The 27,749-nt window shown below is 39.6% G+C and overlaps 1 protein-coding gene across 1 annotated transcript in view; it reads left to right on the top strand.

The window, feature by feature from the left end:
- LOC126481737 (uncharacterized) overlaps nt 1-27,749 on the top strand; it is a 138,938-nt gene that overhangs the window by 51,048 nt on the left and 60,141 nt on the right. Inside the window, exons 5-6 of the mRNA XM_050105692.1 lie at nt 15,446-15,573; nt 27,381-27,506. Coding sequence (XP_049961649.1) covers nt 15,446-15,573; nt 27,381-27,506 — 254 coding nt within the window. The remainder of the gene's footprint in view (nt 1-15,445; nt 15,574-27,380; nt 27,507-27,749) is intronic.

Here is a 27,749-nt window from a genome sequence, read left to right as displayed (position 1 = left end):
TATGAATTGTACATTTACTTACACTATGACAGTGTATGAACAGTCACAGAAGAGACTGCAGTATAGTCTTTTAAGTGGCAACAAAAATTCAGCAGCTTGTGAATAGCTGAAAAATATGTTGTCACTATCATCATTGCATGTGTTTCCCGAACATTACATCAATGTGAATACTCTAGTACTGCAGACATTGTAATATTATTTGCCCCTTCTCCAAGATGAATATAACATCCACTTTTGTTGTACACATGGTCCAGCATTACTTCCCCTATGATCCGACACTAATTAATCACTAGATCTACAACTTTGATTTGTACTGTATTGCTATGTTACAGTGCTAGAAAATATCTAATCCAGCCACTGAAATGGATATTGCACAGTGCCAACAGTCAGCATTCATCCTTGCAATTGCTCCCATGTGATGTTATGAGATATTGGATAAGAAAAGTTGTAGAATTAATAGGTAAATTGTGCAAGTGTCAATCAGTGGCACATAAGCAAACACTTTAGCCTCCCACAAAAATACCATAGCCTAGCTCCACTTTGACCAACTGAGTTACAGCTGTTTGCATGATGAAACTCACTTCAGCCAGTTGTTAGTATTGTAATCACACATTTTGCAAAAGTGACATGTCTAGTCTAAATGATTCATTCACTTTTTAAAACCACACCTGCTTAAAATCAGTTATTTCTTCTCCTCACTGTTTCTACTTCAGGCCAAAAGGCTTCTTGTAAGTCTTCCTGATTTCTTGAGGCTTCTTGCATGTCTTCCAGGTTTCCTGAGGTCAAAGTAGCAATAAAATATTGTTCACTGTTTAGCTAAAACATGCTGCAGTTACAGATTGGCATTTTTTGTGTCAGCAGTGGGAATTTCTAATACTCTTACCCCTTCTTCCATTAATTTCACTTCATTGTTTAGTTGTTAACCAGTAATATACCTTACACTTATGCTTGCAAGTGCATCAGACCACCAAAAACAGTTCACAGCATCTTTAACTAGAAATTATGTTGATTCTGGGGAGACTTATATTCAGTCTTTAATGTGTGTAAGACCCTTATCTTTAACTAAAAGTCAATTTGGATAGTTAAGTAGTATGACCACCCCTCCCCATGAACCATGGACTTTACCGTTCGTGTGGAGGCTTGCGTGCCTCAGCAATACAGATAGCCATACCGCAGGTGCAACCACAACGGAAGGGTATCTGTTGAGAGGCCAGACAAACGTGTCGTTCCTGAAGAGGAGCAGCAGCTTTTTCAGTAGTTACAAGGGTAACAGTCTGGATGATTGACTGATCTGGCCTTGTAACACTAATCAAAACTGCCTTGTTGTGCTGGTACTGTGAACAACTGAAAGCAAGAGGAAGCTACAGCCATAATTTTTCCCGAAGGCATGCAGATTTACTGTATGGTAAAATGATGATGGCATCCTCTTGGGTAAAATATTCTGGAGGTAAAATAATCCTCCATTTGGATCTCCGCGCGGGGACCACTCAAGATGACATCATTACCAGGAGAAAGAAAACTGGCATTCTATGGGTCAGAGCATGGAATGTCAGATCCCTTATTCGGACAGGTAGGTTAGAAAATTTAAAAAGGGAAATGGATAGGTTAAAGTTAGATATAGCGGGAATTAGAGAAGTTCGGTGGCAGGAGGAACAAGACTTCTGATCAGGTGAATACAGGGTTATAAATACAAAAACAAATAGGGGTAGTGCAGGAGTAGGTTTAATAATGAATAAAAAACCAAGAGTGTGGGTAAGCTACTACAAACAGCATAGTGAATGCATTATTGTGTCCAAGATAGACATGAAGCCCACACCTACTACAGCAATACAAGTTTATATGACAACTAGCTCTGCAGATGACGAAGAAATTGATGAAATGTATGATGAGACAAAAGAAATTATTCAGATTGTGAAGGGAGACAAAAATTTAATAGTCATGCATGACTGGAATTCAATAGTAGGAAAAGGAAGAGAAGAAAACATAGTAGGTGAAAATGGATTGGGGGTAAGAAATGAAAGAGGAAGCCGCCCGGTAGAATTTTGCACACAGCATAACTTAATCATAGCTAACACTTGGTTCAAGAATTATGAAACAAGGTTGTATATGTGGAAGAAGCCTGGAGATACTCGAAGGTATCATTTAGATTATATAATGGTAAGACAGAGATTTGGGAACCAGGTTTTAAATTGTAAGACATTTCCAGGGGCAGATGTGGACTCTGACCACAATCTATTGTTTATGAACTGTAGATTAAAACTGAAGAAACTGCAAAAAGGTGGGAATTTAAGGAGATGGGACCTGGATAAACTGAAAGAACCAGAGGTTGTACAGAGTTTCAGGGAGTGCATAAGGGAACAATTGACAGGAATGGGGGAAAGAAATACTGTAGAAGAAGAATGGGTAGCTTTGAGAGATGAAGTAGTGAAGGCAGCGGAGGATCAAGTAAGTAAAAAGACATGGACTAGTAGAAATCCTTGGGTAACAGAAGAAATATTGAATTTAGTTGATGAAAGGAGAAAATATAAAAATGCAGTAAATGAAGCAGGGAAAAAGGAATGCAAACATCTCAAAAATGAGATTGACAGGAAATGCAAAATGGCTAAGGAGAGATGGCTACAGGACAAATGTAAGAATGTAGAGGCTTATCTCACTAGGAGTAAGATAGATACTGCCTACAGGAAAATTAAAGAGACCTTTGGAGAAAAGAGAACCACTTGTACAAATATCAAGAGCTCAGATGGAAACCCAGTTCTATGTAAAGAAGGGAAAGCAGAAAGGTGGAAGGAGTATATAGAGGGTCTATACATGGGCGATGTACTTGAGTACAATATTATGGAAATGGAAGAGGATGTAGATGAAGATGAACTGGGAGATTTGATACCGTGTGAAGAGTTTGACAGAGCACTGAAAGACCTAAGTGGAAACAAGCTCTGGGAGTAGACAACATTCCATTAGAACTACCGACAGCCTTGGGAGACCCAGTCCTGACAAAACTGTACCATCTGGTGAGCAAGACGTATGAGACAGGTGAAATAGCCTCAGACTTCAAGAAGAATATAATAATTCCAATCCCAAAGAAAGCAGGTGTTGATAGGTGTGAAAATTACCGAACTATCAGTTTAATAAGTCACAGCTGCAAAATACTAATGCGAATTCTTTACAGAAGAATGGAAAAACTGGTAGAAGCCAACCTTGGGGAAGATCAGTTTGTATTCCATAGAAATATTGGAACTCATGAGGCAATACTGACACGCTGACTTATCTTAGAAAATAGATTAAGGATAGGGAAACCTACGTTTCTAACATTTGTAGACTTAGAGAAAGCTTTTGACAATGTTGACTGGAATACTCTCTTTCAAATCTGAAGGTGGCAGAGGTAAAATACAGGGAGCAAAAGGCTATTTACAATTTGTACAGAAATGAGACAGCAGTTATAAGAGTTCATGTGCATGAAAGGGAAACAGTGGTTTGGGAAGGGAGTGAGGCAGGGTTGTAGCCTCTCCCCGATGTTATTCAATCTGTATATTGAGCAGGCAGTAAAGGAAACAAAAGAAAAATTCAAGGTAGGAATTAAAATCCACGGAGAAGAAATAAAAACTTCAAGGTTTGCCGATGACATTGCAATTCTGTCAGAGACAGCAAAGGACTTGGAAGAGCTGTTGAATGGAATGGACAGTGTGTTGAAAGGAGGTTATAAGATGAATATCAACAAAAGCAAAATGAGGATAATGGAATGTAGTCGAATTAAGTCAGGTGATGCTGAGGGAATTAGATTAGGAAGTGAGACACTTAAAGTAGTAAAGGAGTTTTGCTATTTGGGGAGCAAAATAACTGATGATGGTCGAAGTAGGGAGAATATAAAATATAGACTGGCAATTGCAAGGAAAGTATTTCTGAAGGAGAGAAATTCTGAAAGTATTTGTATGGAGTGTAGCCATGTATGGAAGTGAAACATGGACAATAAATAGTTTGGACAAGAAGAGAATAGAAGCTTTTGAAATGTGGTGCTACAGAAGAATGTTAAGATTATATGGGTAGATCACATAACTAATGAGGAGGTATTGAATAGAATAGGGGAGAAGAGGAGTTTGTGGCCCAACTTGACTAGAAGAAGGGGTCGGTTGATAGGGAATGTTCTGAGGCATCAAAGGATCACCAATTTAGTATTGGAGGGCAGCGTGGAGGGTAAAAATCATAGAGGGAGACCGAGAGATGAATACACTAAGCAGATTCAGAATGATGTAGGTTGCAGTAGGTACTGGGAGATGAAGAGGCTTGCACAGGATAGAGTAGCATGGAGAGCTGCATCAAACCAGTCTCTGGACTGAATACCACAGCAGCAACAACAACAACAACAACATGTAGTATGAGAGCCTGTTCTCTACAGGCTCAGGATCAATGTGTTACACTACAGGGTGTTTCAAAATGGATATACAGATTTTAAGACTTTGAATCATTTATTATGTTCAATTTACAATTATAAATAATACATCAAATGAAAGAGCAACTTACACAATTTTTCCTACCAGTGTTCAGCATCAGCCCCATTCATCACATGTCACACATTGAGTCGATAGATTAGTTCTTCGCGAACTTTCATCAGTGTGTCTGGACTAATTGTTATGGCAATGCAGTTTCTAAGCTTGACTAGATAAGGTGATGAAGGAGACATATATACATGATCCTTTATGGTCCTCAAAGGTAAAAACAGCTTGGTATCAGATTGTGTGTCAATGTGGAGGCCATCAAAAACCAGCTCTTGTCATTTACCCCCTTGGGACCAATCCAGCAGTTGAGTGCAATGTTGTTTAACATGTAGGAGGCCTGTACATAATGATAGCAAGTGATAGACAACATAGTGTCACAGAGTACACAACATGTTTTATTTTATAGAAACTCAATAGATAGAAGAATAAATAACGTAACACACTTGAGGCACAGAGCAAACTGAACTGCTTTCCCGTCTACCATCTGAGATAAGACTGTGAGTCATTTTCTCTGGCCAGTGATGCTAATGCTCCCACAGAGCCACCCCCCACCCCACCCCTCACTCCCCTGTTGTGTGGGCATGATGTGGAAACCATGACTACTGTGAGAGGGGGGGGGGGGGGGCAGAAATGTGAGTCTGATGCGAGGTGTACAGATGATATTCATGGAAATAGGCAGGTGCATGCATGGCCCACACAGGTTGGTATGAGAGGGGGAAGTAGGGAAGATGTCTGTCCTGGTATATGTGCACTGGGTAGCTCCAGGGGCTCTGGTGAGACCGTGCACCGTGCAGTCATTGTGAGCCCCTGTGACTACCAGTTCCTTGTCTGTAATCATGAGGCTAAGATCCTTGAGGCAGAAGCAGCAGATGTTGAATAGAATCTGGAAAGGAGAGGAGGCGGTCGCAGGGGGAGGTGGGTTAGGAGTAGGTGGTGAAGCCACCATGAAGATAAAGTTTGCTTCAGGGGACTTGTTGATGAGATACCAGGCAGGTTTCAGTCAGCTGATGGAGATTGTGACTGGTTTGCCATTAAGCAAAATGTCATAGGAGTTAGGGGCAAGCTGGAGAGCTCTATGTGGGCCCAAGAATGGGGACTGAAGTGTGGCATGGACAGTATTGTCACGCAGCATGACATAGGTCTTTGGAGAAGAAAGGTTGGCAGTGTGAGGCTGGACCCTGTCAATGAAGCTGACAAGTGAGTTTGGGGTAGGGGGTGGTTGGAAGAGACGAAATCACTGGGTAGGGATAGCGTTTCATTGTATAAAATCTCAGCCAGTGAGGCACTGAGGTCTTATTTATGCACCATGTGGATACATAGCAGCATCCATAGGAGTGCATCAGACCAGTCACCCTTGTGCACATAGGAGCAGCCTTTAGGGGTGCAATGCCACCTCTTGACAAGCCAATTAGCTTAAGGGTATAAAGCGGTGGTTCTGTAATGGGTATTGTTGCATAGTTTATGGAGCTTGATAAACAACAAGGTTTTGAATTGCCTACCTTGGTAAGTGGTTATGGAGGCAGGACAGGCAAAATGCATGAAGCAGGTAGACACAAGAGCTCTGGCAACTGTTTCAGCAGTGATGTTTTGGATGGGTCTAGCCTCTACCCAATGTTTTATCCATTCAACAATGGAGAGGGGGCAGTAGTAGTTGCTGGATGGGTAAGAGGCCAACCAGGCACACATGAATGTATTAAAAGTATGCCTTCAGCATCTGGAATGTGCCTAGTGGGGACTGAGCGTACCGGTTGGTTTTACATCACTGGCACAGTTCAAAGGCCCTCATCAACAACTTGCAGTCTCGCTTAACATGGGGCAAAATGTACTAATCAGGTGAGTAGCAGGTAGACACTGGAGTGGGCAAGGTTGTGAAACAAGTTGAAAATAGTTCTGTGGGATTGTTGTGGGATGAGCAGGCATGTACATCCCTGGACTGTGTCACAGAGGACAGGGCAGGTTGAACTGGGGATAAACTTTGGCTCAGTGATGAGGATGGAGGAGGAATAATTTAAGAGGTCCTGTAGCTGAGGGTTGTTCTGCTGAGCCTGCGCGTGCTTGTTGAAGTTCGTCATGGATAAGATGGCACCGATGAATGACATGTGGTCAGTGACTAAGTTGTCTGTGCCTTTCACTTGATGGACATCTATGATGAATTGCGTGATGTATTCATGGTGATGGTAATGGCAGAAGCACTTGTTCTTTGGTGGGCAACAGATGGTGTTGGCTAGGGGCAGGTGGTCCATATAAATGACCGGGGAGCATCCTTCAGTATCTTCTCTGAAATATTCTATGGCCCCGTAAATGGCCAGATCATTACAGAGAGAGAGAGAGAGAGAGAGAGAGGGGGGGGGGGTACTGTTAGTAACTCCTTAATTATGCTGTTCCACAAACTTGGTGTGTGCACCATGATACTTGACTTATCACGTTTCACTTCATGATTATGTTTCAGTAATCTATGTCTGTCCATAGTAAGAGATGACACAGTCACATGATTGCAGTATGCACGCAATGTTGGAGACCTATATCATCTTTAACATTACAAAGAAGCCTTTATCTTTATTGATGAGGGTGAAATATACTGGCAGAAGTAAAGCTGTGAGGACCTGGCGTGAGTCGTGCTTCGGTAGCTCAGTTGGTAGAGCATTTGCCCACGAAAGGCAAAGGTCCCGAGTTCGAGCCTCGGTCGGGCACACAGTTTTAATCTGCCAGGAAGTTTCATTACAGTGCACACTCCGGTGCAGAATGAAAATCTCATTCTGGAAACATCCCCCAGGCTGTGGCTAAGCCATGTCTCCGCAGTATCCTTTCTTTCAGGAGTGCTAGTTCTGCAAGGTTCGCAGGAGAGCTTCTGTAAAGTTTGGAAGCTAGGAGACGAGATACTGGCAGAAGTAAAGCTGTGAGGACCGGGCGTGAGTCATGCTTGGGTAGCTCAGTTGGTAGAGCACTTGCCCGCGAAAGGCAAAGGTCCCGAGTTCGAGTCTCGGTCGGGCACACAGTTTTAATCTGCCAGGAAGTTTCATGTCCGCACACTGTTGACAGACATGTAATAAGCAGTCAGTGCAGTCCACATCCTGTTGTACACACCACTGTGTGAGCATGGCTGAAGGTGAAGGAGTGTTGACATCATCATGTTGGGGCGGTGAGGTGGCCGGGGCACATGTACTGTCAGCAGTATGGTCAGGAGGCATGTGGGTGAGTTCGTTTGCCTGCAGTAAGGGCACAAGGTGAAAGGCCCATAGAAAATCAGCACACAGAACTAGCTCCATAACACCAGCGATGATGAATGACCACAAGAAGGGTATGACGAAGCTGAAGTCTAGAGTCCATGTCTGGATACCCATAACGGTGATAGGAGAGCCATTAGCAGCTGTCAAGCGAATATGCAAGTCTTCAGACATAGGCAAGACGAGCTTGTGCTGTGCTGATATGCATTGTTGACCAGATAACATAGATCGTTGAAGAGGTCAAGGACATACGGACGGTTGTTGGGAGCGACATTGGAAGCTGGCAGCAGGTGGCAAATTTGTGTGTGTCGAAGCAGCTTATGTGTCATTCACAGTTCAAGGGCACCTCTTGCAGGCTGTGAGGCATGTTTTGGTAGTCACACGGTTTGTGACAGAAGCGTGTAGTGTCAGCAAAGCAGGCATGGTACGGACAGAGGTGAGAGTATGTGTACACAATTGCCGATGTACCAGGAGTGAGAGCTGGAGCTGAGTTTGTTTTGTAAACAGAGAGGGCAGAAACACACAGTGACTGTCAGTTGTGTCAGGAGGTTAGGCATGTGGCAGTGCATTGTGTGTATCAATGGTATTGTTGGGGGCTTTGTTGATACTGTGCCAATGTCAAAAAGCAGAGAAAATGCAGTTGGTCAGTTACAGGTGGGCATCAAATGACTGGTTACTAGTGACGATTAAAGTCATCTGCAACTGTAAAGGGAGAATGACAATCCCATTCATCCACAGCACCTCACTGTGCATGATGCCTGTGTAGTTGCTCTTTGGGAGTCCAGAAGAGGTGCCGTAAGGGCATTGTTTTTGTGGTCCCATACTTGTCCGTAGATGGCATTGCCAGAATGATGTTGTAATAACCTCAACGTGGATGCCAAGGGGACTAAGTAGAGTGATGTGCTTCATGTCACCCTTACGATGGTGCTGAAGGCATACATGCTTTCAGTGGGGCAAGCTACAGGTATGGGTTATCCATATGGAATGTCAGTAATGTGAACCATGAAGCAGTCAACTGTTTGGTTCAGTAATGTGGTTGGAGTATGGCCACACATCACAGAGAGAACTGTGGGTGAGCGGTGGGCAGTAATGCCACTGGTTGCATGGACTGGAGGATGGGTGACCCAACGCACCCCATAGATGAGGTGGTGTGCATTTCGGTCAGGTGTCCACTATATACAATAACCAACTGCAACGTGGTCAGCATGGGTCAGTAGTCCAGGTCATGAAAATGTTGACAGAATGTAGGGGTAGATGCATGCTAGAAGAGTCCATAACAAAGTCAATAAGCAGACTGTCAGTTGCATTGAATTGTAGTGCCCCTGTGATTTGTGATGAAGTTGCACTGTGAGAAATGTCACTGTCGCCTTTAATCACTTGGGCATATGGTCCAATGTTCATGTCAGTCAACAGCAAGGAGTGCAAGAGGTCAATGATATTTGTGGTCAGTGTAACACAGTGGGGGTGTGATGGCCGCATTGTTGCGACAAAAATGTTCACTATTTTAGCAGTCATTTGAAATTTGGCGTCACCAGTGTGGGAGGCCAGTACATAGTGATGGAAAGTGATGGATGACACAGTGGTATGGAGCACATAACATGCTTTGCTTTGTAGAAAGTCAATACAAGAATACATGACACAACAGACAAGAGTCACAGAGTGAACTGAACTGCTCCTGTCAAGCCATAGTTCTAGTGCATCAAGATATGAAAAACCAGTTACAGTTGCTTCACCAAAAAAAAAAAGAAGACCCATAATCTTTCCGCTGGGATATGTCACACAAAACATTCAATTTAGTGGAGTCTCATTGCAACTGTGCCATCTCATGGGTATTTGCTGACCCCCAGATGTGCATAGTATATGGGTTCATATTTCCAGTTAGGTTAAATGGTGATTCATCACTGAAGATGACACTATCCAAAATGTCTTCACCATCATGGAGCAACATATCATTTGCAAAGTTTGTGGAAACAGTACCTAAAGGCCTTAAAGATTGTAACATCAACAAACAATACAAACAGATATCACTGGAACTACTAACTGATGACTAGCTTTCCAAACTGATTTCTTGGTGCTATGTGTTAAACACTTGTCACTCTTGGTTGTTCCATACTCTTATCTTTGTGAACAGGTATAGAAACAAAACTCATAGGTAAACATACATAATTGTTTAAGTTACTGTTACATTTGATGTAGTATTTATAATTGTAGGTTGAGTGTAATAAATGCTACAAAGCATTAAAACTGGTACGTATACTCATTTTGAAAAACCCTTACTGTGACTTATTATAGGTTGTGAGTTCTGACTGAATTTCCAAATCACTTTTCTTATGATATTTAAATTGATACATGTTAATAATAATTTCTGTTGACATGGGATAAAACACAGTTAATTGGGAAAATTGTGCAATGTCCAGATGGTTATGTGTGTTTTATAACAATTACAAGCACAAAATTATCCAGTATGCTTCTAAGGGTTGATACTAAAGAATCTAATGATTTCCATGTTTAAAAATTTTATTCATTTTTTTAAAAGTGTGATAACTCCTTCAGACTAACTGGATGTATATGAGTGTGCAGCTAACATACAACCACTTATAGTCATAATGCTACAGTTACATAGCAATCAGACATCAGATCACTGTAATCCATTTTCAACTCTTGTGATCTTCCGAACAAGCAAAACACTTGAAACTTTCTTTGTGCTGGACTGGGGGTCAAACTCGTAAAGGATATGGGAAAATGCTTCAGCAAATGGTTGGAATGTCTCCTACATACCTTACAGGACCAGCACTCTTGGAAGAAAGGGCATTGCAGAGAAATGGTTTAACCTCAGCCCAGTGGATTATTATCACAATGAATTTTCACTCTGCAGCAAAGTAGGTTCTAATTTGAAACTTACAAGCAGATTAAACCTGTGTGCCAAACCAGCACTCAAAACATGAACTTTTGCTTTCCATGGTCAAAATGCTCTACTGAGTGAACTACCCATGCACATTCCACTACAAAGTGAAAATTCATTCTGGAAACGGTTCTCTAAGCTTTAGCTAAGCCATTTCCCTGGAGTATTTGTTCTTCAAAGTGTGCTTGTTCCTCAAGGTCTGGAGAAGAACTTTTGAGAAGTTTTGAAAGTACAAGAGAGATACTCCCAGAAGTGAATTTGTTAGGTTGGTAAATAGGTTGTGTCTGGACAGCTCAGTCAGCAGAGCATTTTGCTCATGATGCAAATTTTCAGGTTTTAATAACTGTCCAACACACAGTTTTAGTGTGCCAGTAAGTTTCCAATCAATCAATCAGTGCACACTACACTGCAGAGTGAAAATTCTTTTTGGAAACATATACTGTATTCACTTGATCCTATACCTCTAAAATGTTCAGATGATAGTAATACATTCAGGATTCATTCATGTCCTTGTGAAACAATGGAAAGTCTAGGGGTGGAATGACAACAATATGGAGAAGATAGATTGCTATTCACCATGAAGAGGAAGATTTGAGTCGCAGACAGGCATGATGAACAAGACTGCTAAAACATTAAAGTTTTTGGACAAAATCCTTCTTCTCCAATAGAATACAGAGTGCCTGAGACAGTGACCATGTGTGTGAGTTGTAAGAATGTGTGTGTTCTTCTACAGAAGAAGGACTTTGTCCAAAATGTTTAATATTTTAACAGTCTTTTTTGTTCTACCCTTTGACTCAGTGCCTCCTCTATATGGCGAATAGCAATCTATCCCCTTTATATTGTTACAATATTATGAAAGTTCTATGTCGTTGTTATTCCTTCCTGTCACTCTGTGATATATAAGTGATCTCACTGTTTTAATGTAAAAGGTAATGTCTGCCAAACTTATAAAGCATAAGGATTTACCTCCAATTTCTAGAGTGCCTCTTATACTTTTTGGTAATTGCTCAGTTATTTAGCTGTACGTGGTGAGTAGTATATGACCTCTTATAAACAGTGTCCACTGGCTAGTGTGAAACTCACCACCTTATGAGGTAGCTTTATTTGCACTTGCTTTGCTACAATGTTAACCAAGGATTAAATATGGCGAAACAGGACCTTCAAAAAACTCATGTTTGTTTAGTCAGTAGCAGTTCCTGCCTCAGTCCTGTTTAACAGAAAAGGAAAAGATTGAAATGCTTCATATACTCCAAACAATGTCTGTAATATCAATGTTTAAAATTATCAGACAGATTAAGTTTGTTAATATTACAAATGTAATTATTTAAGTTGCCAGAATAAGAGAGTCATCCTCCAAAGCACTAGACTATTTAATAATCAGTAAATAAGGTGAAGACAGTATTCATTTCAGTAAGCTGAAATTCCACTAATCTGACCATTATTGCCAGAAAATTGACAACATATATGTGGATTTTCTAGCAATTGGAATAATTATTTAGCAGAAATGAGGCCCAAACACTAAAATCATCATCTCTATATATTTACAAAGTGTCTGGGCTGTACATTTTCGAAAAAATATATACAAGTCGAAAGCAAAGTTTTGAATCACAGCTACTAAATCTTATAAACTGGTCTACATTGATACAATAGCACAATCACTGAACATAACCCATGCCTATGGGAAACTCATTAACATATACCATAAAACATGTGCAAACATGAAGGGTAAGCAATAAATATAACGTATGAAGGTCTCAAAAAATGTACAAATGAAGTGGTTAAACGGGTTACATATCTTATGAATGATGCTATCAAGGAAGGTATTTATTTTATTTATTTATTTATTCATTCATACATAAACAAATTTCTTTGTATGGATGGCATCATTATACATACATATGTACATTATTTTGTCACATAAGATAATGAAATACAAGCTATATATAATAAATTCATAATATATATATGTATATTACACACACAATTTATCATTGAATTACATAAAGCAGAAGAACCTGCTTCAATCAAAGGAAATAGATCACAAGACTCCTCTAATACTTGTATGGGTAAATTACAAACTAGAATGTCCACTTTGTAATTGATTAACCTGATTATTTATTTACGCCAATTTTATGCTGCATGAATTCTCTAATTGAGTAAAAACTATTTTTTAATGAATATTCTTTAAGGAATGCTTTAAATTTACAGAGTTCCTTTATGTTATTGATTTCTTTTGGCAATTTGTGGTATATCTTGACACCTTGGTAAAGCATAGTGGTTTGGGTTTTAGTTTTATTCATTCTGTCTAGGTACAAGCAATTACTGTTTCCAGTTTGGTGATCATGTATGCAGCTGTTTGCTAAATATTGATCAATATTTTTTTACTTTGCAAGATATATTCACTTGGGATTGTCAGAATGCCCCATTTTTTAAATACAGAGTGGCACACGAAATGTGTTACTATTTTGTTTTTGAATATAAACTTTATTGTCAATACAGTCTGGAAGGAACATATACTACAATGAAGAGCCGTCCATGGAGATTTCTTCTAACTCAGCACATGCTCAATATGTCTACCATTTTGTTTCCTAACTTCCTTCAAATGAACACTGAAGTTAGTGATTACCCTACGGCACATGTCTTCTCTAATTTCACTGCAAGCTTGAAGAATAAGTCTTCTGAGCTCCATTAAATCATGTGGACGTTTCAGGAAAATTTTTTCCCTTAGGTACCCCCAAAGAAAAAAGTCACACGGATTGAGGTCTGGACTATTGGAGGGCCAATTTTGTCCATCATTGAAGTGACCTGGAAACCTGAGTGAAATGATCCGCATGTCGAAATGCTCATGTAAAAACTCCAACACTGTGTTTGCAGTATGTGGCCTTGCTCCATCTTGCATGAACCAGTGCATGTTGAAAGGCAAGGCAGTAGCAAGAAGCTGTGGAATGAAGCTATTGCAAAGCATGCTCAAATAACGCTCGCTGTTCACAGTTTCTTAAAAGAAAAAGGGTCCAATATGTCCGTGACTGGAAATTGCTGTGCATGCTGTAATCCTTGGAGCATAATGTTGTCGCTCATGAAGCACTTGTGGGTTTTCAGTGGCCCAAAAACGTACATTTTGTTTGTTAACCACACCGTCTAAATGAAAATGCGCCTCGTCTGAAAACAAAACATTGTTGAGAGTTTCTTCCGTATCCTCTGCCCACTGAGCAATCAGTAATCTCTGCTGCTTGTGTTCTTCAGTGAGCTTCTGTGCACAGGTCATCTTGTATGGGTACATATGGAGGTCACTTTTAAGAATGCATTGAACGGAGTGTCTGGATATTCCCAGTTGTACTGCTGTGTTTCTACATGATTTCCCGGGACTTCTCTGTACAGCAACTCGTACCACTTCATTATTCTCCGGCAAACAAACAGGCTTAGGCCAAGGTCTCTTCGCTTTCAATACTGTTCCTTCCTCTACAAATTTATCATACAACCTGTGGATGGTCTTCTTGCAAGGGACCCATCGTGTGTTAAACTGTTGTCGAAAATGCCTCTGAGTCACAACAAGGCTTTTCGTTTCATGAAAAAGTAACAATTGCCGCTCGTTGCTGTGTCGTCAGTCTTCCATTGTCAGCCATTGCTGCTTACTAGTCTCCTAGCAGCAGTATTGTGAATTACACGTCATTTCATTGTTTTTCCAAGCTCTGCTGGTACTGCTGTAGAGGTCCCAGCGATATATCTAATGTGCATCGTAAATTGTGAAAGAAACAATTGGTAACACATTTCATGCACCACCCTGTAGCTCACTGCATTCCAGTGCACTGGAAAGGAATATAGGTCAACACATAAAAAAGGATCAAAGGAGGAAGCATCAAACATAGTTGGAGGTTTTATTTTTTCACATCTTTAATGGGGACGATGTTGTCTCCTTAGTTGAGGTCACTAACATAGGCCTGCATTGTATTGCTGACTCAGAGATAGCGGGTTTTAATCCTGGTGGTGGAAGAAATTTTTGTGGCCAGGATTTGGCTGGAAAAGGGTGAAGAGGTAGTGACAGGAAATCCTTAATTAATATACTTTGTGTCAGTGCTCTGGATTAAATTTAAGATCACTCTGCAGTGTCTCATTAAGTAATGGCATGTGACACTGTTGATGGTGACCCATGCATAGGATGGGTGTTTGGTATTGTTTGAAAGGAGCAGCCTACATGCTGGCACCAGTTTTCACCTTCTCCCTCCTCTCCTCATCGTACAAAAAATCACAGCACACACTCATTAGGGACACCTATGCTCAACAGATACACTTGAGGCACAACTCTCACATATTTCAATGCAAGGAGGAAGAAAACTTTCTGATTAGATGGTTGAACCTACCCCTCAGATTCTCCTAGCCAACAATACTGTACATCAGTTCCTTTCCATTGAAGAGAAGGTATCTTAATGTAAGCTGATTACTAGGTTCTTCAGATGCAGGTAATAATGAAACTGGAATAAAATAGTGTTCATTGTCTCTCACAAAGGTCATGATCATTAAATACGCTATATGTGTTAGTGAATACTTGCATCATTATCTAATTTATATTCATAATCACATAGCTGTGTCAATTTGTGTGAAATCAGTTTTTTCTGTGCTTCCATCTCTCTCTCTCTCTCTGTCTCTCTGTCTCTCTCTCTCTCTCTCTCTCTCTCTCTCTCTCTCTCTCCTCTCCTCTCCTCTCCTCTCCTCTCCTCTCCTCCTCCTCCCCCTTCAACAGGGAAAAGTGGGTATTGGTTCAATGAGTAGTGTGTGTATTTACTTTTATTTTTTTATAAATCTTAAATACAAATGACTTGCTTTCTTTTCAGGCTTGATTTTGATGAGTTCAGAATAGCTGGTCCTGAGCCTGTAAACAACACCTGCATTTATGACCAGTTTCTTGTTACTGGAGGGAGTCCTATAAATGAGATATGTGGAATCAACAAAGGCAACCACAGTAAGCCCAAAAAATACGCTGACAGTAATCTGGTGTTCTTACTTTCATCTCAATTAGCAGACTTGTCATTATTTTTTTTCTAAATATTCATTAAACTCTAATATTTTAAATGTGGACTATGCAGTCACATATTGTATCTCAAATGCACATTGGTGATGAGCATTTGTCTCTCAAAGGTGGTAAAATATCGGATGTGATGAGAGGATTAAAATTAGGTAATCAAGGATGCAGTGTTACTAGGTAGCAAGCAGAGCAGAGAAAGAAATATAAGAAGTTATGTAATATAACTAGATAATTAAATAAGAGGCATAATAACTTTGAGATCACATCAGAGCTCTGTAATTAAATAAAACATCAGTAAAAAAAATATTGGCTGTGGACCCTGTTACTCTTGTTTGGCTGTGGACCCTGTTGCAACTAAAATACTGGAAGGATTGCCTTGTTGAGCATTGTATTATGTATTTGATAACCCATCAAATGGTTACAGTCAGAACAAGCATATATTGTATATATGTTATGAAAATGCAGTTGAGTAACTGTTTGTAATGGGTGTTGTATAGGGCAACTGTTGAACACCCCCTCTATCAAAGTAGATTGGAACAGTATGGGCAACATGTCATCTTGTGTTAACTCATTAAAAGATAATGTCATGGTGACCTTGAAGATAACAGCACATTCACTGGCTTTAACATTCAGAAATGTAATACCTGCTGTCCAAATAACTGGTTACATTAACCTGAGATGATCATATCCAGTGGAACCTCACACCATCCCCCCAGTATGATGATGAAGAATGCAATATGGTGAATTTCATTCTTGCTGGAGCTTCCACACACAGATATTTCAATTTTAATGCTGTATGCAGAATGAGGATGCATCTAAAATGACAACTCATTGACAGTCCTGAGTTCAGCATTGTTACTGGTCAAGCCACTTTCTGTGCCTCTTTCTGCTGCTGTTTCAAGAGAGGCCACAAGTTCACCATGCTGACAGTCCATGGCAACCCAGATGTCATTGCACTGTCGTGCAAAGCCTTGTTTCATTGACTCAAGGTACATTATGTGGCTGTACAATCTTGCATCTACTTTGTGCAGTGTCACTGAAATATTGATGATTTATAGATCCTAGCATGTAGTACATTTCATGATAGTTCCACTTTTGTTGTGTGATGCTTTCATGGCACTGCAATTTTAATGGTCATCAGTGTATAAGTAAGGTAGAGCTGATGTTCTCGTGTAATATCACAAAAGCCATCTATTCCTTTTCTCAGAAAAGTACCAGGATTGGCTTTTTTTTAAATAGAAAATTGCACTTACCTAGTAACAGTCCTGGCTCCTATACATATAGTCCCCTTGGCTGTTTATACACAGTTGCTACTGTTTCTGGAGGTCTTGGAAGCAAGCAGGGAAATTTTCAACTGCAGTGTTTGTAAGCTCATTTGTCACAGCCCACTGGATGTTGCAATATCTTGATAAAGCTTTCCTTTCAGTCACCTTATCACTCGCAGAAACAAGAAAAAATGGCAAAGCAAGAGGTCAGGAGAATATGGTGGATGAGGGATGGTAGTAACAGAATGTGTGGCTAGATACTCAATAATGGATACATCAGTATGGGGTCTTGCATTGTCATGCAGTAAGAACCAATCCTGAGAATGCCACAAGTCAGGGCAGCGACATCAAATTGCTTGTTGCATATGTTTCAAGACTTCGATGTAAGGAGTTTGGTTCACTGTTTGAGCTGGAACAACATACTTATGGTGAACTAATCATTTACTAACAAAGAATGTGATCAACATTGTCTTGAAGGTTGTCATTTGACTTTTTTTAAGGCTGGTGATCCAGGACTCTGCCATTCAGGGCTTTGACGTTTCGTGTAAGGGTCCTACTGGTAGCACCAGCTTTCACCCCCAGCGATAATCATTGACAGAAATGTGGTATTACATCTGGCTCCATCCAGTAGTTCGCAGCAATTCTTCATTTTACCTCTTTGTGTTTGTCTGTTAGTGTGCGAGATACGAGTTTTGCTTTATGTTTCTGTTTCCCTAAATCTTCGCTTAAAACATTATGACACACATCACTATTCAAAGTTCTTCTGACATTGCACACACAGTTACATGACAGTCTTCTTGCCATAACTGCCTTACATGCTCCATATTTCAATCAGTATGTGCTGTAGATGGTCGACCAGAACTGGGGTCCTCTTGCATTGAATGTCTGTGTTTACAAAACATTTTACCTCACTCGAAAACATGATTTGCTGAATGTGCCTTGCCTGTATATGCTTGCTTAATCATTGTCCATGTTCCACTGTGGGTTTTCCTGAGCTTAATGCAGAACTTAATGTTCACTCCTTGCTCACTATCAGTATGCATTGTGTCACGGAAACTAATACAACATTTGTTCCTTTTTAGTATTGCAAACTCAGAAATAAAAAAAGTCTGTCATGGAACTTTTCTGACAAAGGGAGTGTTACAAAAAAACATTAGCTATTGTAACAAACAGAAATGATTTATAATAGCTCATTTTCATAGCTAATGCATTACTTGATCCGCCCTGCTACATTATATGTTCTTCTTCATGCCACGGATCTGAAATAAGACAATTATGGCAAACAATTTTGCAAAAAGCTAACTTTGCTCATAATCTAACAGAATTGATCGAAACAAAAAAGGTATGACTATTAACACAATTCAAAAGGACATATTTAAAATTTTCACCTTAGATGAATGCCTGACTAAGTGTATATTTTAATGCGTTACTACCCTGCTAGATCTAAAAACAAATGAGCCAATACCCTTGTAATACTTCAGTTATTGGTAGAAACTAAACATGTCTAAAGATTTATAAAGAAATAGCAACAACTATGATCTTTAATGTTGCATTTGAATAAATGATTAATGGTGTGCTTCCTGGTGTTCAACTGAGTTGTTGTTTCAGTTTTATGCACAATTTTTTGAAGACTAATGCAGTCATTTTCATTCAGTGTTGTGAGATACACTGTTATAGGTACTCTTTGCCTGGACTCCAACCAGACTGAACAATTGTTGGTATTGTACCACTATTTATAGCTGAATTAAACTCCTGATCCTCATTATGCTCATTGACATTCTTTTAATTTTCAGAATTCACACTGACATGCCACGAAATGCACATTCTAATAATATTTCCCAACTCTGGTGGATGCGATAGCCAGTTATATCTTAATAAATTGAGTGACAGACTCCAAAACTAGATCAAATAGAAACCTCAATCCCTGTTTATTAGGTTTTCTAAAATATTTGCTTTGATAACTCTTTAATTACAGTGTCCCAGAAACTCGGTGTTTGCACCATGGTACTGGTTGCAGCGTATTTCATTAAAACTTGCCACATAATGTCTTTTAAGGGTCTTATAACATGAGCAGCTGTGCCACCACGAATATATTGGCTCCTAAGCTGCACAATGAAGGCATTCCTCTAAGACCCATAGGTAGTAGTTTTCGCATATAGATGGCACAATGCCTGAAATGTGTTCTCAGTGAATATGGGGTGCGTACACCACCTCAGTCAACTGGATATGGACATTATGATCAGTTTTGACCTCGTTACAAGAGTCCCACTATCTGAATCCTTGGAACTAATTGCAGAAAAATTCGACAATTGTTTCACTGAACATTTAAGCATGTTCTGACATCAATTTATTTCCTCATTAAGAGAAAATATTAAGAACTAACTGTTGGTGTGGAAACGTTTAGTCTGTTATTGCTTGTCATGGTGAACCTGAATATGGAATACTTTGAAGCAAAGGCACTAGAATCTGTCAAGTGCAAAGCAGCACAATTGTATTGAGATGTGGAGACACATTTGTATTCATCCTAATATGAAATTCACGATTGAGTTTGAAAAAGATGACTCGACATCTTTCCTTGACTTTTTACTGGGTCACAGTTAAGACATAAAGAAAACCATGCACAATGACCTTTTATCTTCAAATCTCCATCCATCACCATCTGTCTCAAAGTTCGGTGTTATAGACTCTGGCCCATAGAGCTCTAACCACTTTCAGACAAGGAGAGCCATGCTGAAGAATTACAACACCTGTGAATAGTGTTCTGAAGGAATGGGTACTCAGATTGTAAAATTGAGTAGGTGATGGAGCCAAAATTAAAAACACCCAACAAACAGGTTCAGACTGAGACAGAGGAAGAGAAGCCAAGATTTGTTTATCTATCTTATGCTGGGAATACAAGGAATTTGTGGCACAACCTGATCGTAAGAAGCTATCAGTTGATAGGACACATTCTGAGACATGAAGGACTCACAAATTTAGTATAGTAGACACGTTGGAGTGGTAAAAATTGTAGAGGAAGACCAAGAGATGAATACAGTAAACAGATACAGAAAGGTGTAGGTTGCAGTAGTTATCCGGAGATGAAGAAGCTGGCACAAGGTAGAGTAGCATAGAGAGTTGCTTCAAACCAGTCTTCTGACTGAAGACCACAACAACAACAACTACAACAACATCTTATGCTGGCCCAATATCCAGAAATATTGGTAGACTCCACAGAAAAATGGCATCAAGTGTACTTCACCCTCATCAGTAAAGGTAAAGACTTCGTTGTAATGTTAAAGATGAAATAGGTCTCCAAAAATTGGGTGTGTACTGCATCCCATGTGATTGTACCATCTCTTACAAGAGACATACTATTGGAACAGGTGAGGAGAGATACAAGGAGTATCAGTGATGCAACAAATTAAAACAGCCAGGAAAATCAGCTGCCACCAGGGTCTGCCTCAAACATAATCATGAAATGAAATATAATGAGACTAGTATCATGGTGCACATACCAAATTTGTTCTGACTATTCTTTTACTGTTTGCATTTAAATGACAAAAATAGCTACTGAAGACTATTTATGCAGTTGATTGATTAATTGGTTACTGGCATTTGATTAGAAAAATAGTCACATTACAAAGTAGTTTTAATGGAATCAGAGGGTTTGTTTGTAAACATCTTTTTTGCTACCAGACATGATTTTCCTTTATTCGTATTTTACATGATGAGTTTTGGGAAATGATTCCATTTTAAAGTGAGTTGTCTCTTTGTACTATCCCATTTTTATGTCATTTTTTCAATGTGTGGAGTTCTGCTTTGTTTTGTTGACTTTACTGCAATATATGAGGAATTCACAATTTTTAGTTAGTTATTTATTTTCATATGTAGTTATTGGTGAAACTTAGAAGAACTTGTACTTACAGTTTTCTTATGGTCCATTTGTGCAGAGTCTCACACGAGTTAAACATCACACACAACTTCCTGTGCACATTATACATTGAGAATAACTCACATAAACAAACAGTTACAAAGATGTTTTTGGATCTAGTTGGCAGAAATAATGTTACAGTTCTTTCACAGAGTATGATACACTTTTGGACAGATTATATTTATCTTATCAATATTCATTATAATTTGTTTACATCGATTTTAGAATGGTGCCTATTTCTGCGTGTTACTATTTTTTATTTAAGTATGTTCTCAAGGCAACTGCAGAGATTCACCTATTCACTTTCAAACTTTTCATTTAATATTTTCTCTTCATATTTCCTTGTAATGTGAATATACCTTGTGAGATCAAAAATTTCCGGAAACCTGGCTGAAAATGACTTATAAGTTTGTGGTGCCCTCCATTGGTAATGCTGGAATTCAATATGGTGTTGGCTCACCCTTGGCCTTGATGACAGCCTCCACTCTTGCACGCATATGTTCAATCAGGTGCTGGAAGGTTTCTTGGGGAATGGCAGCCAATTCTTCATGGAGTGAGGTGAGGTATCAATTTTGGTCAGTTAGGCCTGACACGATGCTGGCATTCCAAAACAACCCAAATGTGTTCTGTAGGTTTCAGGTCTGGTCTCTGTGCAGGTCAGTCCATTACAGAGATGTTATTGTTGTGTAACCACTCTGCCACAGGCTGTGCATTATGAACAGGTGCTCGATCATGCTGAAAGATGCAATCGTCATCCCTGAATTGCTCTTCATCATTGGGAAGCAAGAAGTTACTTAAAACATCAATGTAGGACTGTGCTGTGATAGTGCTATGCAAAACAACAAGGGGTGCAAGCCCCCTCTATGAAAAACATGACCACACCATAACACCACTGCCTCTGAATTTTACTGTTGGCACTACAGACCCTGGCAGATGATGTTCACGAGGCATTCGCCATACCCACACCCTGCCATCAGATTGCCACATTGTGTACCATGATTTATCACTCTATACAATGTTTTTCCACTGTTCAATTGTCCAATGTTTCGATGCTTACACCAAGTGAGGTGTCGTTTGGTATTTACCAGCATTATGTGCGGCTTATGAACAGCCACTCGACCATGAAATCTGAGTTTTCTCACCTCCCTCGTAACTGTCATACTACCTGCAGTGGATCATGATGCAGTTTGGAATTTCTGTGTGATGGTCTGTATAGATATCAGAATATTACATATTATGACCCTCTTCAACTGTTGACGGTCTGCCAGTCAACAGACGAGGTCGACCTGTATGCTTTCGTGCTGTACGTGTCCCTTGCCATTTCAACTTCACTATCACAGTGGAAACAGTGGACACAGTGAGATTTAGGAGTGTGGAAATCTTGTGTACAGACATATGACACAAGTGACACCAAATCACCTGACCATGTACAAAGTCCATGAGTTCCACTGAGCACCACATTCTGCTCTCTCACGATGTCCAATGACTACTGAAGCCACTGATATGGAGTACCTGGAAATAGGTGGCATCACAATGCACCTAATATGAAAGACATATTCAGAATGAGATTTTCACTCTGCAGCGGAGTGTGTGCTGATATGAAACTTCCTGGCAGATTAAAACTGTGTGCCCGACCAAGACTCGAACTCGGGACCTTTGCCTTTCGCGGGCAAGTGCTCTACCAACAGAGCTACCGAAGCACGACTCACGCCCGGTACCCACAGCATTACTTCTGCCAGTACCTCGTCTCCTACCTTCCAAACTTTACAGAAGCTCTCCTGCGAACCTTGCAGAACTAGCACTCCTGAAAGAAAGGATATTGTTGAAACATGGGTTAGCCACAACCTGGGGGATGTTTCCAGAATGAGATTTTCACTCTGCAGCGGAGTGTGCGCTGATATGAAACTTCCTGGCCAATTAAAACTGTGTGCCCGACCGAGACTCGAACTCGGGACCTTTGCCTTTCGCGGGCATGTGTTCTACCAACTGAGCTACCGAAGCATGACTCACACCCGGTACCCACAGCTTTACTTCTGCCAGTACCTCGTCGAGTGAAAATCTCATTCTGGAAACATCCCCCCGGCTGTGGCTAAGCCATGTCTCATAAATATCCTTTCTTTCAGGAGTGTTAGATCTGCAAGGTTTGCAGGTGAGCTTCTGTAAAGTTTGGAAGGTAGGAGACGAGGTACTGGCAGAAGTAAAGCTGTGGGTACCGGGCATGAGTCGTGCTTCGGTAGCTCAGTTGGTAGAGCACTTGTCCGCGAAAGGCAAAGGTCCCGAGTTTGAGTCTCGGTCGGGCACACAGTTTTAATCTGCCAGGAAGTTTCATATCAGTGCACACTCCGCTGCAGAGTGAAAATCTCATTCTGGAAACATCCCCCAGGCTGTGGCTAAGCCATGTCTCAACAATATCCTTTCTTTCAGGAGTGCTAGTTCTGCAAGTTTTGCAGGAGAGCTTCTGTAAAGTTTGGAAGGTAGGGGACGAGGTACTGGCAGAAGTAAAGCTGTGGGTACCGGGCGTGAGTCTTGCTTCAGTAGCTCAGTTGGTGGAGCACTTGCCTGCGAAAGGCAAAGGTCCCAAGTTCGAGTCTTGGTCGGGCACACAGTTTTAATCTGCCAGGAAGTTTCATGAAAAACATATGTTTTTGGGGGTGTCCAGATATTTTGATCACATAGTGTATCTCTAGTTTTTCTAACATTTTACACCCTTTAACTAGTCAGTGCCATATCTTGATATTTTGATCTAATTTTCCAAATGAATGTCCTGTATTTGGTATGAGTGTAGCTATTGCCAATGTTGTGCATTTGTTGTGTGTGTCGGCTTTAATGTACTCTGTGTACCCAGTGTTGAAACTTCAGCCTGTTTGTCCTAGGTAGAACATGGAGCATTTCCTGCATGTTACTTTGTATTGGTCATGATTACACTTTATCCCATGTATTAGTATTTTTTGTAGTTTATTTGATGTAGAAAATTCAACTTTTTTTTGTAAGTTGTAATTTTTTAATATATTTGCAATCTTCTGTGATATATTGCCAGTGCATAGGGTGCTAGATATGCATTTGTTTTGTCTTTTTCTTCTGTGGTGCACTTTGTGTTTGGGTCTTCTTCACATTTTCTAGGACTGTGTCAACCATGGAAGCAATACAATCATTAGCAGCTGCAACTTGTTTCACTTTGCTTATTTCTTGTTGCGTGTTTTCTTGGTTCAAAGGTATTTCAGTTGCCCTGATCTGTATGCTGCCTGCTTATGAATGTTCAGTTGATATGAAGTTGCAGGTATTGTGGTCTCAGTCATTGTATTTATCCTATAAATTTTAAATGTGCACTTGTTGTTGTTTCTCAAAATGTGTAGGACCAGATAATTGATGCTTTTCTTTTATTTGTGTTCCACTGTAAATGTAATTCTCTCATGTAGATGACTGAAGCAATTCAGAATGTCTGTTATGTCTTCAGCATCCCCATTCAGTAACAGTAGTTTGTCATCTAAATATCTCCTACAAAAGTCAGTTTTCTTTAGGCAGAGTTCTTGGCTGTTAAATGACTTTTGTTCCAAGCAATTTATGTATAAGTCAGCTGTGGTGCCTGATATACATGATCTCACTAATAGGAAATCTTGTTGCTTATATATGTTACCATAAAGGTAAAGTAGTTGTAACTTAGAGTTAGCTTGATGATAAATTCAATAGTATCTGTCTGTGCAAGTTTCTTACATTACATAAGGTTATTTGGGATTACTGTTAAGCTTCTTGTATGAGTATGTTTAAGTAAAGATTGGTATTGTCAAGTGGTAAGAGTTGAGCATCTTGGGGGAGTGTTTTGCCTTTTTGTTCTTCAGATAGCGTTATGCTACCGTTAATAGAATATATTGTTTCATATGTACAATTTTCACCAGTGTGTTACTCAGTTTCTTGTATGCTGGACTATTTGTAGAGTTCATCATGCGACGTATTGGATTACCTTCTATACAGGATGGCAGCCAGTCAAGGAATATTTTAGGGTATTAGTTAAAAAAATTTATTTCAAAGGCCCATTGGAATCTTTACAAGTTTTCTCCCAGAGTAATTCACGCTGTGTCTACGTGACACAAGTCACTTGCCTTTCAAAACTGAGGTGGTTCTGTCCAGTTAAAGCTGCTGACAGGAGACACCCTGAGCCCTCTGCTGAAACTGCTAGTGAATTCATGCCATTGGTTTTAGCCAATACTGTGCACAGGATACCGATCACATTTGTGGATACTGGAGCATCCTGCAGTGCAGAACCCACTTGCTTCTCTCTCTTGTAATACAGACCTCGACCAGAACAGACGTCTTTTTGGAAGGCACAGCCTCTGGCTCTGCTTTCATGACTGACCACCAATGTAAGTTAACATGAACCACTTCCCCTTCTATTACCCATTTCATTTAATTGTTCAACTTTCTAGACTGGCATAAACCTGCTAACTTCTGACCCTAGGCACACCTTTTGTACTCTGTAAATCGAAATACATCCTCTTTGTACTTAATTCCCTGTTTTGTCAATTAACCGCTGCCCTAGATGCCCACTATCAAATCCCGACCGCTCAAACTCCTGCACTCTGCCGTCACAAAGCATATGTAATAACTGCCTCTCCCCCTTCCCTGCCATTTAATACATTAACATTGGTGTCAGAAGTTTCCCTCCCCATCCCCAAACCACGTACTCTTTTACAACTGGTGTCAGAAGTGGGATGTAACAATTATATTCCCCCTTCCCAGCATGTACTCTTTTACACTTCTTTGTGCATCTTTGGCTGTACTTTTAGCATGGTGCCTTTGGATTCATGCTTGGTATTTCTTTTAAGTTTCTATCAATAGAAAAGGTGTGCTCTGCAGTTTTTCCTTAATTTTGCTTTGAAATTGTTTTGTTGAGCCTTTTTTAATGTGTTGAGTACTATTAGCAGCACATGAATTCTTTGATGATGGGTATGACGCAATAGCTCATAATTAATGAAGTATTCTGAAATTATCATTCTCTGTATATTACGTAAAGTTAATTCAAAGTTGAATCACCACCAAGTTACAGCTATAAGTTTACATAATGAGTGAATATTGCCTTTGTTAGGTGTAGGTGATGAATTTTGTGTTCATTTTTGAAGGTGCTCATAAATATAATTACATGTGTTAAGAATCCCGTACTGATTGCAAATTTCTCTTCTCCATTGGTACAGATATGTACAATTAATATTCCATTATTCTTCCAATGTTGGATTTTATAATTCAGGTGAGAACACATCCAACTTTCATCTGCTCTAAAGTTCTTCTTGCCACATAGTGCCACATAACTAAATTTTTATATGGAGCACTCGATAATGAATATACGACCATTTCCTTCATATGAAGACTACCACAAACTATCCACTACTATGGCCAGTGACTGACTGTACTATCAGTAATCTGGTGCACGTACTTGCTAGCAAAACCCTTCCACATTCTCTGTGATTCTCCATTTCAGAGGAACACAAATATTGATCCTAAGCAGGGTGCAATTCTTCATAATCTTTTATAATTTTAAATTATTTGACACATTCCTACACAATTATACTGTTACAAATTTAAGTGAAAGAAAACATAATCAGAACAACTTTACAATCACAGAATGTACCTGAAAATTACATAAACAAGTTACAGATAAATTTTATAAAAATACCTAAGACAAGATAAATGCAAATAGGTGTTATGTGTGAGTGTTTTTAGTGTTGATAGGTTATAACTCAATCAAAATAATGATGTTGGAAAAACTAATAAATGGAAATGGACGTTTTTATTTGAAAAACACAGTCACCACAGCTCAGAAATACTGAAAGAATGTGTGTTGTAAGGAATATCTGTGTGGGCTCTGGAAAACAAAAGAACACCAAATGATGTAGTGGGCATCAAGAACTGAACTCAGCTATAAATAGCAGCACAATACTAACAGTAATTCACAGTGTGTTTGGAGTGCAGGAAGCGAGTATACATAATAGCACAACTCACAGCAGCTAAAGAGGAGGGTAGGTTGCTTGTGAAAATATTCTGCATACAATGGAAATGACAACTTTACTGAACACATAGAGGCACACCATTAATGGAAAGTGCTGCTTGTTTTTATAAAATGTACTCAGTAGAAAGAGCCAACTGGTCAACATATAATACTTGTATTAATATCTGTATTAAGAAAATAAGTGAACATAAATAGAAAAGTATTCTCTCATTTTTTTCCTAAGCTCATTGTGCTGAAGCAAAAACATTGTAAATGAGGTGAAATACTATGGCGGTCCTGTCTCATAGAACTAGCCTTCTTTAACTAACAACCATAATAACAAATTCCTCATGAGTGTTATAGAGGCTGTAATATTTTTAATGCAGCTCAAGAGTTCCAATATTTTTGCTTTCTTCTTTCACTGGATTATGCATTCCCATTTGAATGTACCAATACTGTTCTGTCTCAAAAATGGTCCTGACATTCTGTGGTATGTTACATGATGCTTTCTCTGTTGTGTTCTCATGGAAGTGTTACTAACACTGATTTTCTGGACTATAGACTCTGTTGGATTCTATTTATATTTCAGTGTATGTTGATGCCAATGAGGGCCAAATTAGTCCAATTGCCCTAACGTTTGTAACCAGTGGCCCCACATTTTCAAGAAGGTGGAAAGTGAGAGTCAGCCAAATAGCCTGTTCATCACCGCTTAGAGGTAAGTTTCATGTAAAATGGTTAGAGTGCATTAATCAGTATCAGAATACTGCATGCCATTGCAAATGTCACAGTATTATGAAACAAACATTTCCAACTCATTTATTTTCATATTTGTTATGAATATGCTATCTAACATGCTTTAATAAAACAACAAGGTAATATATTGTTGTATGGCCTGAGTGCATATGCTGTATTGATTTTTTAATTTAATTTAAAATTATCTTGAAAAGATCAAACGTTT

Source organism: Schistocerca serialis, chromosome 5 (assembly GCF_023864345.2).
Source record: "Schistocerca serialis cubense isolate TAMUIC-IGC-003099 chromosome 5, iqSchSeri2.2, whole genome shotgun sequence".
NCBI lineage: Eukaryota > Metazoa > Arthropoda > Insecta > Orthoptera > Acrididae > Schistocerca > Schistocerca serialis.
Note: the sequence above shows the minus strand (reverse complement) of the source record. Positions and strands in the feature narration are given on the sequence as shown.